Genomic DNA, 13,078 nt, shown 5'->3' on the forward strand with positions numbered 1-13,078 from the left:
TAGCATGCATGGTCAGAATATTATAAACATTAAAATGCTGTTAATGTCAATAACTCATAGAACTACTGTAATGCCAAGAATATTAATTCATTAGATACCTAACAGTGACAATAATTCCAACAGCTTTTATTAACCCATCTACTTAATGGAATTGATATGACTTCAGTTCATGCTTTGGCACCTTAGGGAGAGAAAAAATGTTCTTTAAATGACAATGCACAATTTAAAAACTTATTTACAACATGATTTTACTCCTGTTAAAGAATGAGAGAAATTAATTATATTTTAAAAAATAGTGCTGAATTTTAGCTTTGATAAGCCCAATATTAAAATCAGAGCCATTCCCTGTTTATATGTTAAATGCCTGTTTAGTGTGCACGTCCATCAGAACTAGGACTTTTCCTCTCTCCCTGTCTAGAGGGTACCTCACACTCACCAAGCAGTATGTTAATAATGCAAATACCAGTCAGATTCTGCTATAAATTACTAAGTCACACCTAAGAACTCTAACAATCTGAAGTATTTTCTAGCACAGTTATTTCCATACTCAGTTACAAAGGGATTAAGGGTATTCAAGTATCAATATCAATCTAAATATAAACCACTGATGCGATCACATCAGTTGGTGTTCATTAGAAGCAGACGAGGCTATAACCATTCAGTTCACATGAAACAGCCCATAATCACAACACTGAAGAAAACATTAAACTCAAGGCTTAGCGTTAGATCGCAGCGTAGGTAGCCCACAGGTCAAGTGCAGAGTGGCACGCTTTGCATCGCACACTCCTTTAGAAAGAAGCTAGGAGGACTAATTAGTTCTCCATTACAGAACAAACAAATACACTGTAATACCCACCTCGCCCGTGGCCATAATCTACAGTTTGCTGAATTACAGGTGCTTTAGGAACCGGTGGAATAACTGGAGGAAGGGACATTGGTACGACTGACGGAACAGAGGTGTGAATATCAGGTACTTTCACAGGTGAGGAGACGGGTGGAGGCATCATTGACTCCTGTTTACACAACTCGTACTCCATATTTGCTCCTTTATCCTCATTTGTGTCCCAGAGTCCGTGGAAAGAATCCTCATCCCAGCGTTCCTGTTCCACAGCAGAAGGTGATGGGTTTAAAGACTGACCATGACTTGGGGTTGTGGTTGGAGTAGAAACTGGAGCATGTGGCCTTGTCATAGGTGTAGCAGGCCTTGTCAGTGGGGCACTTGGTCTTGTCACAGGGGTGGGCTGTCTGAACAACACAGGAGGCTTTATAATAACAGCAGGAGAAGGTTTAATAGCCTGGGCTTCTACTGGTGCCTCTGAAGATAGCTGAGAAGAGACCTAGATGCAGAAAGCACTTTTAATGTAGATCTGTAACCTAACCTCCTCTCATCCTCTGTAAGTCAGTAAGCACAATGGCAACCGGTAATCAAATCATCAGTATTTTCTAGTACCTCCATCAAGGTGCTACAGGTAGGAGGACAGTATTTCAAGAACTGGTGGCCTGAATTAATCTGGTGTTTGTTCACTATGTGAGGGTTTAAATACTATTTATTTTCTCCTTCAAAATAACCTTACCAATTTAAGCTCCAGCAGACCTATCTCTGTTCAAAAGTGTCTACAACAGTTTTGCTCTCAAAGACTCCTGCTGTCTGCAAAGATTCCTGCTGTCTGTGAGGAGGCTGAAAAATTCTGAAAGTACAGCAGCTTGGTGAGACACAAAAGGACTGATAAGGCCAGCTTCTTTGTGGAAGTCACTGGAAAAATTCCAAGAGAACAGAATCACCTGGAAACCCCTTAATGCAATCAACATCAGATCAACATAAGAAATTGGGAGGTCTTGCCCAGCGGAAAAAAACAAACGAAACAACACAACAAAACCCCTTCATGAATCAAACATTCCCACAGAACCCCACGTGTTGTGTCACAATAGCCTTTTCAGCACTACGGCAGATGCCAAGCTACAGGCAGCCTTATCAGCAAGATGCCACAAAACTTGCAGAATGGTTGTAGACACAAAGCTGAACTTTGTAGTAACAGTTCAAAGCCATAGCAGAAGTCTGAAGGCAGGAATCCCAAGAAAGACAACAGTTCTCTGCATACCTCTAGGCAGATGGATGAGGTACTCTGAGATACAAAATATCAAAGTCGAGTAAATTCACTTCCTAAAGGCATCAACATATCTGCAGTTCTTGGGAACAAATTGCTTCCATTAATTTACTTTATAGACACTGTAAACAAGGAAGACAACAACTAGGCAAAAGAAAACTTGCAGTGCCTCATTTACTGTGTAACACTTCTCTGGAGGGAGGGACAAACAAAGCCTGGTTGGGCTGAATGTCAGACCCAGAGGTCAGCTAAATTTACTGGTACCAAGAACTTTGGGGTTAAGATGTGATGATGAATAAAGACTGTGCATCGACTCAGGTATCTCCTCCAACATACATTTAACAAAATCGTTTATTGGCTCTAGGAAGGATTTATAAACCTGAGTTAATATGACTGCAGAAGTTCAGTTGTTTTCTGACCTGGTGTGAATTATCAAAAAACCCAAATATAAGCAGCTGAGAAGAGTTCTCAGAACCAAACAGGAGATTAAGCAGCTGAGGAATAACTTGCATCGCAACAGGAGATGAGTCACAGAAGTACACAAATGTCACCTTCCATGCACTTTATGATATTGCAGAGGGTAAGGAGAATTCCTAATAAGACAGCAAACAGAAAGCTAATGTCCCCTCTACATTAAAATACCTCAATTCTTTGATGGATTAATCCTCAAATTTATCTAACTTCCTGAAAGAAGCAAGAGCTCTTGAAGTAGAAAAAGCAGAGCAAGACTGAAAGACAGCATCAGAACCTAGTTAGGCAGGGAACAGGAGGGTTCCCTGTTGTGGAAGAGCTCACCGTTTCTTGCGCATCATCCCACAGCAATCTGGGCTGTTGAGCCCCAATGGGTCATGCTCGAAAGACACAGTGGACTGAATGAGTAAGAAAGGTTTTGGAAAACCTAAAGAAACTATGAAGTTGCTTTGCCTCAACAGAAGATCAATGAGGTTGTAAGGGCTGCTCAGGAGGCACCGCACAGAAAAGTTTGACTAACAGAGTGAAGAGCTGATCTGACATACACATTAACAGTAACTGCTACCAGCACATTATTAAGTTAACACAAAATTAATTTACCTGAAAGGCACCCGGTCTTGTGCTTGTGTTCTGTGATCTAGGAGTGTCCTGTGTGGAAATGTCAGGTTTAAACTCTTTCAACTTCTGTAGCTGCTCTTTTTGCTCTCTGCACATGAATCACAAGGAAGTGTTATCAGTCTGTAGCTTAAATGAAAAAAATCAAAGAAATCAACACTCACAGTGAAAACCACATACTGCAGTAGCATCATGGGCCAAGTCCGAAGAAGAAAAGGACACAGCAGGGTTTACACGGTCAACACTATGATTCAGAAATCCCCGTTTCACATTCACCTAACCTTGGAGGTATTTCATATACTAGCTGCTTCCTTTTATGATCACATATTTCCTCTGCAACATATAGTTATGCTTTTGCGCTTGGTCAGAATCACTCCAATTTGACAGTAAAGAGCAAAGCTAGATTTTAGTTTCTGACACCACATTCTGCAAACCAGAAGCCCAGTAGAGATGTGTGCCTCAGCGACTTGCTCTGGGCTGCACACTAACAGGACTGAGGCCAACACAAACCACAACAGAAACTCCAGCATTTAAAAACAAAGAAGTGCCGTTAGCTTTTGTTTCCTTGGTTTACATATCAAAATGTTACCTATTCTATGGAGCAGAGACCAGGACCAGTAGTGAATACCACAACCACTGGATTACAAAGATCCGTCTATTCAATATTATTTCCTTTCAGTTTCCATTTGCATGTCTTTTATCCAGTTTTTAAAATGGCTAATAACTCTTTGTTTATGTGGTTGCATGTTTTGAAGTAGTGCCCAAAGAAAAACTAAGTGACAGATGCTTAGCAATTTTATATGTCTGTAAACAAGACACCTTCAAGAGAAGTGCAAAATGTCTCTGAATCTTTCAACATGGCTTAATCTAAATGCACTAATAATAACCACACATTCATTTTAATTGTCCATTATTTTAGCATAATATCTTGTTTGTGAAATTAAAACCCCATCTTCACTAGGCACCAATTCTTAGTTCTCTCAGTAACTCATGAAGAGGATGAAACACATGAACCTCTGCCTCCAAGATGCTTTCTCTTTCCTTTACAATCTCCTCTGAAACATCTCATTCACTGAAAATAGTAAAAAACTTTTTTTTTTTTAAAGTGAATACATTTAGTGCACCAAATCACAATGAAAGAACTTGGAGAGATGGTATGTGCTCTCTTCATTCTTACATTACTAAATTTACTGAGCCCTAGGATGTTTCTGATATTTAAGAGGATATGCTATTCCTTGTTTTGAAATAAACACCTATTGAAGCTTAGGGAGTCTAGTAGTTGCTTTCTAAAACGTGGTCTTGGTGAACTCTTGCATTCATATCCTCTTGATTGTTATCAGTGCTGTTATGCTGATCATCAGAACTCAGATCAACCAAACTTGACAAAATTATTCACTGACGATGCTGGATTTCAAATGAGGGAGCACTGTAGAAAGAAAAAACTCACATATGCTTTAATTAAAAGGTAAGAAGCATCCAAAAATTAAATAAATTCCATTGTGTGAATTAAGAACCACATTAATCTCGATCTAGATAGGTAAGTGTTAAAAAGCAATTATCAACGAGCTCATCTGACACTAATAAAAAGACTGAAAAGCGATTATGAACAAGCTCACTTGATCAGATGACAAAGGAGGGTAACAAAAAGATTGGGCAGGTGATGTGGACAGATCTCTTTCTGGAGAGTAACAAACAGACAAGGCTATATTTACTGGGAAAGGGACAACCACCTATTTAAGGAAAAAAAAAGTCCATCCACAAACGCTGTGATGGGGGTACTCCAAACAACTTGTTCCACATGAGCTCCTAGTATCATGCTGTGGCGAAAAGAAATGAAGCCATTACACTGCATAAATCAAAGAATAAGGAAAGGAGCAGCATCTCCACAGAAGCACCACACTATTCTCATAGCTATGCTTTAAATATTTTGTGTAATAGCCACAAAGGGGAAACAGAACATGCTTAAGGAGTATGAACAGAAGCACCACCGTGAAAAAGGTTCTCATAGCATCTATCTTGCAACTCCATTACTGAGAAAGTGTCCAAAAAGGTGGTTCCAAAAGCTTGCTAAGGTCCTGACTTTTACAAAAGGACATCAGAACAATTCCTCCTTCCAAAACCAGGGTGAACATTATTTTCAGGTTTGGAAAAGCATCCGAGTGAGACAAAATGAACTCCTGGAACTGGAAACTAAGAAGCCTTCCACCACAAACACAGGTGCCTCGTTGACATAACTCATTCATTCTACAAATAGATAAAGTGTGATCCCAGTATCAAATCAAAGTCAGTGTCGGCAAAAACGTTTGACATTAGTTTATAGCAAATTAGTTTTAAAATCACTACTACTTATATGTGCAATATAATAAAATGTGAGAATACTTATAAATGTATACTTTGTTCTGTGAGAAAGGCATGCAGAGGAGAGGGAGTCAATAATAAATAAAAAATGCTCTGAATCTCAGCCCATTCCTGATTAAGATTTTAAAAACTTCATTAACAGCCAAATTGCCCATATGGCTGTTTATAGCTACACCTGACTTGTACATGTAATAACTGAAATTGGAGGCTGATTCATAATCCCAAGAAAAGCTTGGATGTCAAAATTTAGCTACTCCTAGTCAAACCCAGACTATTTAATTTGTATTGGAAGGAAAGGGAAAGATAGGTCAGAAAAACAAAAATCAATGCATTACAACATACTAATACATTGTAACAAACATTTATCACAAAGATATCCAAAAGGAAATTAATGTCCTCCACATCAGTGAAGTGTACCAACTCAGAAGTTCAGTGTTTTAGGAAAAAAAACCACAACATCTACCACAATGGATAAAGAAAATCTAACAAGCCTATTTAGCAATCAACCGGGCAACTCACCGAAGCATTTTGAGCTCCTGGGCAGCCTTCAGAATTATCTCATGTTGTCTTTGGCTAAGGACCATCACCCCTCGCAAGGACTGGTCAGAGTCCAGGTTTGAATCTGCTCCCAGCGTATCAGAGGAATGTGAAGGTGGAGGAAGGGATGAACCTGGACGATCATCCAAAGACCGCAGTCTGTCTCCGTCATCTGGATACCACCTATCTGACAACCGTTCCCTCTCCCAGTCAGTCCTTTCAGGAAGGTAGTCTTGCTTCTCCCGCCATGTGTCATATCTCTCTGGATACTCTCGAATTCTCAGCTCCCCCCTGTCTCGGAGGTCTCTGTCATAATGATCTCTGTTCCTGTCCTCCCTCCACCTATCTTCGCGGTATCTGTCCAGAGGTGGAAGAGGTGGTAGTGGTGGCAGAGAGGGAATATCCAGATCACGACTCCCCATTTCTCTCTCATCCATAGGTCTCATGTCCCAGTCTCTATCCCATTCTCTATCTCTATCTTGATCATAAATATCTGAGGATCTTCCAGTCCTGTCTAGATCTCTCTCTAGTTCTCTTTCTCTTGGTCTTTTCCAGTCATCCCACCACGAATCTCGTCTGTCATGATCAGATGATAAAGGAGGTAGTGGTGGTAGAGGAGATAATGGAGGTAATGACTGGTGGGATTGCAACCTCTCATCCCTGTCATACGCATCTACAGAATCATCCTGATAATCCGAGTTGTGATCTCTCCAGTACCGTTCTCTTTCCCAGTCATCCAATCGTTCACGCTCCAAAGAATGGTCATCTTGACTATCTAAAGGAAATTCCTCCTGCATTCTATCATCTTCATGACCCCAAGAACCCCTGAATGTCTCATCTCTGTGGTACGGAGGCAATTTATCAGGGTGATCTCCTAGGTGAATGGGTTTATCTATATTGCATGTTTCAGATCTTCCTGCTTCCCTCTCCCGACTACCTGATCTCCTCATGGGACCTCTCTCGCGGCTACCTGCCTGCCTGACCAGGCCCCTCTCCCGGCTACCTGCCCGCCTGACCGGGCCCCTCTCCCGGCTACCCGCCCGTCGCATGGGCTCCCTCTCCCGGCTACCTGCCCGCCTGACTGGGCCTCTCTCTTGGCTACCTGCCCGTCCCCTGTCCCGGCTGCCTGTCCGCCCAGCTAGGTCTCTGTCTCGGCTAGAGAACATCCTCTCGTGGCTATCTGATCGTCCACCTAGTCCCCGCTCTCGGCTGCCAGACCGTCCATCTGGCATCCTCTCCCTGCTGCCTGACCGCCTATCAGGCATCCTCTCCCTGCTGCCTGCTCTCCGGAACATCCCTCTGCCACGGATGGATGCCTGTCTAGCCTGCCCTCTGCCTCTGTATACGTATCCTCTGCCACGGCCATCATCCATCCTGCCCATTCCCCGGCCGTGGCCATCATCCATCCTGCCCATTCCCCAACCACCGTCCATCCTTCCCATCCCTCGGCCACCATCCATCCTTCTCATCCCCCTGCCACGGCCCATTCCCCAGCCACGGCCATCCCCCTGCCCTCTGCCGCGGCCATCATCCAGTCTGCCTTGACCTCTTCCTCTGTTTCCTGGTCCCTTGCCTCTGTCTTCATGCATAAATGGCCCTTTCCCTCTGCCTTCTGGTTCAGGTAGGTCCTGAGTGCTATCTGAAGCAATCAACTGGCCATCTGGGGACTCCACCTCCTGATCTCCTGTTACAGGGGTTACTGCATCGGCTGTTCTTGCAGTATCTGACTGCAAAGCTACAGGGTTACTAGAAAGGGATGTTGATTTCTGGTTTTGAATAGGTGGAGTAGGTGCTTTGGACTCTTCTACTTGCTGGTTAGGATCATGTGAACTCCATGTCCACTTTTTAGGAGGGTCTGAAACAGTTTCTTTGACTTCAGGTTTGGATGGTTCCTGCTGAGTGTTTGTCAGGTCCTCATTCAGCTCAATGGGACCTGTACTCTGCGTGTCGGGAGTAGACTGTGTTCTGCTTACAGTCTGCTGATCAGCAGCTATGTCAGTAAAAGGTTCTTTGTTTTCTGACTCTGAGTCTGTCTGTGACTGCTGCTGCTGCTGCTGCTGCTGTCCCAAATGGGGCCTGGGACCCCTCCATCGTGGACCACTCTGGCGGGAACCATGTCCATGTGATGCATTTGCTGAAGTATAAAATTGTCCTGCTGGTCCTCGCGGGATAGTCCCCCATCTACTTGAAGATTGTCCATCTGTATTCTGTCGGTCAAAACGTGACCTGTATCCTTCTGAGCGCTGGGAGTCAAAACGAGGGCCTCTCTGCCTTGAGCCTTCAAATCTGTCATATCCTCTTCCTCGAGGTCCATCAAATCTATAGATGACATAATGGCAATTTTATTCAAATGAACGTGTCAAATCAAAATCCCCTGAAAGACAGTTTCATCCACCCCCAAAGTCACTTCTAACTGCTGAATCGCAGTGTGTCTTAGGATAATCCCTACTGAACCAGTGCAGAAGCACAGAGACAAGTTCTTCAAATCAATATTGTCCACTGAAGAACAGTTTAAGCCACTTGCAGATAATGCAACCCTAAAAGGAAATTCAGCTTAAATATCTCAGGACTGAAACCTGACGAAAAAGCTGGCAAACTAATTAGATGTTTAACAGAAGTTTTGTTGTAATCAACAACTCTTGTTGAACTTTTGACAGTATGAACAAGCCTACTTGACTTTGGTGATGAATGGCATCTAGAAAAATCCTTAGTTATAGAACCTTTCAGAAAGTGCAACAAAATGTGTTATCGTCCAGTACCATGCAAGATAAACATTTATTTGTTCTAGGCATATTATCTTGCATCACTTTTCTTAATTTCTTTTGAGACCACCTACAACTGCTGGTGTCTCAATATGAGGAAATAGGTCAGGCAAACTAATGAAGAATTTCCTGCAATCATATTTAACAAGGCTGATCTAGTAAAAAACCCAATCTTTAAGCATATGCTCAAATACTGATTTACACTGTAGACTAGAACAAGTCAAATTGATTTTATACAAAATAGAGAATTCATGTTTGAATTGAAGTTGTTTGTATGTTTGGGATCCACAGTTGTATCTCACTGGATGGAGTCAGGAAGGCCAAGGCACAGCTGGAGATGAACTTGGCAAGGGACACAAAGAAGAATAAGAAGGGCTTCTATAGGTATGTCAGGCAGAAAAGGAATGTAAAAAACAGTGTATCCCCCAATTAACCTGAGTGACAAATGGCTAACAACACAGAAGGAGAAGAGTGAGGCAATCAACTTTTTGGCCTCAGTCTTCACTGGCAAGCTCTCTTCCTACACCTCTGGAGTGGATGGACAGGGAATAGGGAAGCAAAGTCCCTCCCACTGTGAGGATCAGGTTTGTGACCACCTGAGGAAATTGAACATATGTAAGTCCATGATACCCAATGATATGCATTCCAGGATCCTGGGGGGATGATGCAGTTGCCAAGCCGCTCTCTGTATTTCATAAGTCATGGCAATCAGGTGAAGTCCCTGGTGACTGGGAGAAGGGAAACACTGCAACTGTTTTTAAAAAGGGTAGAAAGGAGGACCCCAGGAACTACTGAACTGTCAGGCTCACCTCTGTGCCTGGGAAGATAACGGAAGAGATCCTCCCAGAAGCTATACTAAAGCACATGGAGGACAGGGAGGTGATTTGAGACAGCCAGCACAGCTTCACCAAGGGCAAGTCCTGCCTCACCAACCTAGTGGCCTTCTGTGACAGAGTGACTACATCAATGAACAAGGGAAGAGCTAGATATGTCACCTATCTGGACTTCTGTAAAGCTTTTGACATGGTCTTGCACAACATCCTTCTCTCTAAATTGGAGAGATATGGATTTGATGAGTGGACTGTTCCATGGATGAGGAATTGGTTGGATGGTCACATCCAGAGGGTAGTGGTCAATGTAGTAGCTCCACATAGTAGTTCAATGTCCAGATGGAGATCAGTGACAAGCAGTGTCCCCCTCACAGGTCCATACTGGGACCAGTGACACAGACAGTGGGATCAAGTGCACCCTCAGCAAGTTTGCAGATGACACCAAGCTGAGTGGTGCGGTTAACACACCTGAGTGATGGGATGCCATCTAGAAGGACTTGGACAAGCTCTAGAAGTGGGCCCATGCAAATCTCATGAGGTTCAACAAGGCCAAGTGCAAGGTCCTGCATGTGGGTTGGGGAAATCCCTGTATCAATACAGGCTGGGAGATGAAGGGATTGCAAGCAGCCCTGCAGAGAAGGACTTGAGGGTACCAATGGACAAAAAATTGGACATAAGCCAGCAATGTGCACTTGCAGCCCAGAAAGCTCAACCGTGTCCTGGGCTGCGTGGAAAAAAAGAACATGACCAGCCCGTTGAGTGAGGTGGTTCTGTCCCTCTACTCTGCTACGGTGAGACCCCACCTGGAATCCTGCATCCAGCTCTGGAGTCCTCAGTAGAAGAAAGATGTGGACCTGTTGGAGATGGTCCAGAGGAGGCCACAAAAATGATCAGACGGATGGAACACCTCTCCTATGAGGAAAGGCTGAGACAGCTGGAGTTGTTCAGCCTGGAGAAGAGAAGGCTCTGGAGAGACCTTATTGCAGCTTTTCAATACTTGAAGGGGCCTTACAAAAAAGATGGGGGTAGACTTTTTAGCAGGGCCTGTAGTGATAGGACAAGGGGTAATGGTTTTAAACTAAAAGAAGGCAGGTTCAGGCTAGATACAAGAAAGATATTTTTTACTATGAGGGTTGTGAAACACTGGTACAGGTTGCCCAGAGAGGTGGCAGATGCCCTGGAGACATTAAAGGCCAGGCTGGACATGGCTCTGAGCAACCTGATCTAGTTGAAGATGCCCCTGCTCATTGCAGGGGGCTGGACTAGGTGAATTTTGGAGGTCCCTTCCAACCCAAACTATTATATGAATCTATGGATATAAAGTCATTACCACCTAGTTAAGAACAGCAAATAAGATCATTTACACAACATCAAAGAATTTTAATAATCCTGGTAAGTTAGGAGCGTAACTTCCTTTTTTGGGGGTAAGGGCAGGTCAAGACGAACAGGAAGAGAAAAAAGAAGAAATTACAAAGCACAGTGGCAAGATAACCTAGATTTGAGGGATTAACTTTTACATGGAAGGTATAGGTAGAAGGTTAGATATTGTAAAACACACTTCAACCCCAAAATTCTGAAAATGAGTTTAAGCCAGTTCTTCAGAGTTTCTTCAGAAAAGTTAATTGCTCGAAAGAGGTGAAGGGTGTGTGCATCTTTTTATATGTCTAGTCATCACCTCAGATGGCAGCAGGTAATACACAACATTTTTAATTTATCCAAGTTTCAGTTAAAAATGTATTAAGACTCTCTTTGCTAACTATACTGAGAAGAAACTGTGAACAAATTGTTGGGAAAGCTTTGATAAAACCCTAGAATGGTCATACAATCACAATACAGGAATGCACAAAGGTTACAGTGTTAATTAAATACTGTGAGTATACTCAAAACCAGAGCTCCTGTATGCGCATTCTAGAAATTTTTTATTATCCACAGCCTATCACTGCATATTATTGAGCTCTAAATGAATGCACACAGATACACTAGGAAATGATGAAAAGTCTGTTCAGAACTGCACATCCAACAAATCCCCAGGACCATAAACAACACTATTTAAAAACCATCAGGTGGCAGAAAATTATTGAAAGTTATAAAAAAATTAATCTACATTGCTAGCAATTAACTAGAATAATCACTTTGGAAGCAAAGAGAAGAGAAATAAACATGAAGATATGATTGTAAAGTCTAGCAGACTATGCAAGAATAGAAAGTATTTAACAGAACACCACTGTTCTTTATTCACGTGCATCGCATCAACCCATCTTGAACTAATGACCAGACAGAATAGATGTTGTTTTTGCAACCTGGTATCAGGTCAAGTATGAAGGAAAAACATTCAAGAATTAAGATCTTGGATTAAACCATATAGCAGGTTTAAAACCACATAACAGACACAGAACATTGGCTTTTAGAGCAGCTTTACATTAAGGCAGCAAGCCATCCACCTGATAAAAGGAAGCCGTAAATTTGAACAAAACTGTATTTTACCAATAGATAAAAGACACCGGTCTTCAAAATCAAGACCATAATGATGTAATGCAAAAGAAAAAGTGAAAAAGAATTCTACTACTAGGATCCCAAGGCTCAAATCTTCATTTCCTTCCTTCTCTCTCTTGCTTATAATTGTTTGAATACTAAGTAATGCTACATGTTTAGAAAACCATTGACTTCTACTTAAGACAAGCACCACCTGTCTTATCAAACAGCCATTTTAAAAAGTGCATCAAATAGGATGATCATACAACTGCAGAACACTAGAAGTTCAAGTACTGGTAAACAGCTTCAAATTTTCAGTTATTTCTGCAATAAATGCTGAATTACAAAGAATACTTCTTATTGTTTCTAAAAAATAGCTATCATCTAAATTGACAGTGATTGTGTACATTAGTACATTCAACTGAATATATATATGAATACTTTCCTGAATCCCTTTCAGAATGCCTACATTAAAGTGCTACCCCATATAGCAACACCTTAAAAACAATCCTTCACTATTTTTGCTTTAGATTTTCCTATACTGTGTTCCAAGTACCACTGACAAAATGCTGGGAATTTATATGACTGGAATGGAATCTTTCAATTGTGAGTTATCATCTTTAAACTAAGGACAGTAAAGACATGAAATATTTACAACAGCTTTCCTATTTTCACAAATGGGATATTCTGTCTCTGGGAGCGAGAAGGGTACAGTATGCCTAAGCATTTCACAGGGAAATAGCATTGTACTCAAGATAATGCTCAAGTGAAGAGTATCTATTCTTGCTTTAATAAGATAAATACAGAGCATGGCGTACATACATTAAAAACAAAACCTCCATGAAACAAGCAAACTTCAAACAGCCTCAGGCAGATTGGAGAATAAGGTACATGGTTAATTTCTTAATATATCACTGAAAACCTTGTA

The 13,078-nt window shown here is 41.9% G+C and overlaps 1 protein-coding gene across 12 annotated transcripts in view; it reads right to left on the minus strand.

Annotated features, from left to right (window-relative positions):
- Positions 1–13,078, minus strand: part of YLPM1 (YLP motif containing 1) — a 51,667-nt gene that overhangs the window by 29,643 nt on the left and 8,946 nt on the right. For 8 of the 12 annotated variants that reach the window (XR_010472882.1, XR_010472881.1, XM_065063932.1 and 5 more), the window contains exons 5-7: positions 6,069–8,405; positions 3,177–3,282; positions 857–1,100 (exon numbers count right to left, since the gene is read on the minus strand). Coding sequence is in view for 9 of the 12 variants with exons in the window: in XM_065063932.1 (XP_064920004.1) it covers positions 857–1,100; positions 3,177–3,282; positions 6,069–8,405 (2,687 nt within the window). In the remaining 3 variants the exon portion in view is untranslated. Of the gene's footprint in view, positions 1–856; positions 1,338–3,176; positions 3,283–6,068; positions 8,406–13,078 lie in introns of all 12 variants that reach the window. The other 4 variants (XR_010472880.1, XM_065063926.1, XM_065063927.1 and 1 more) reach the window with 1 other exon arrangement.

This window comes from Columba livia, chromosome 5 (genome assembly GCF_036013475.1).
Source record: "Columba livia isolate bColLiv1 breed racing homer chromosome 5, bColLiv1.pat.W.v2, whole genome shotgun sequence".
NCBI classification, from domain to species: Eukaryota; Metazoa; Chordata; class Aves; order Columbiformes; family Columbidae; genus Columba; species Columba livia.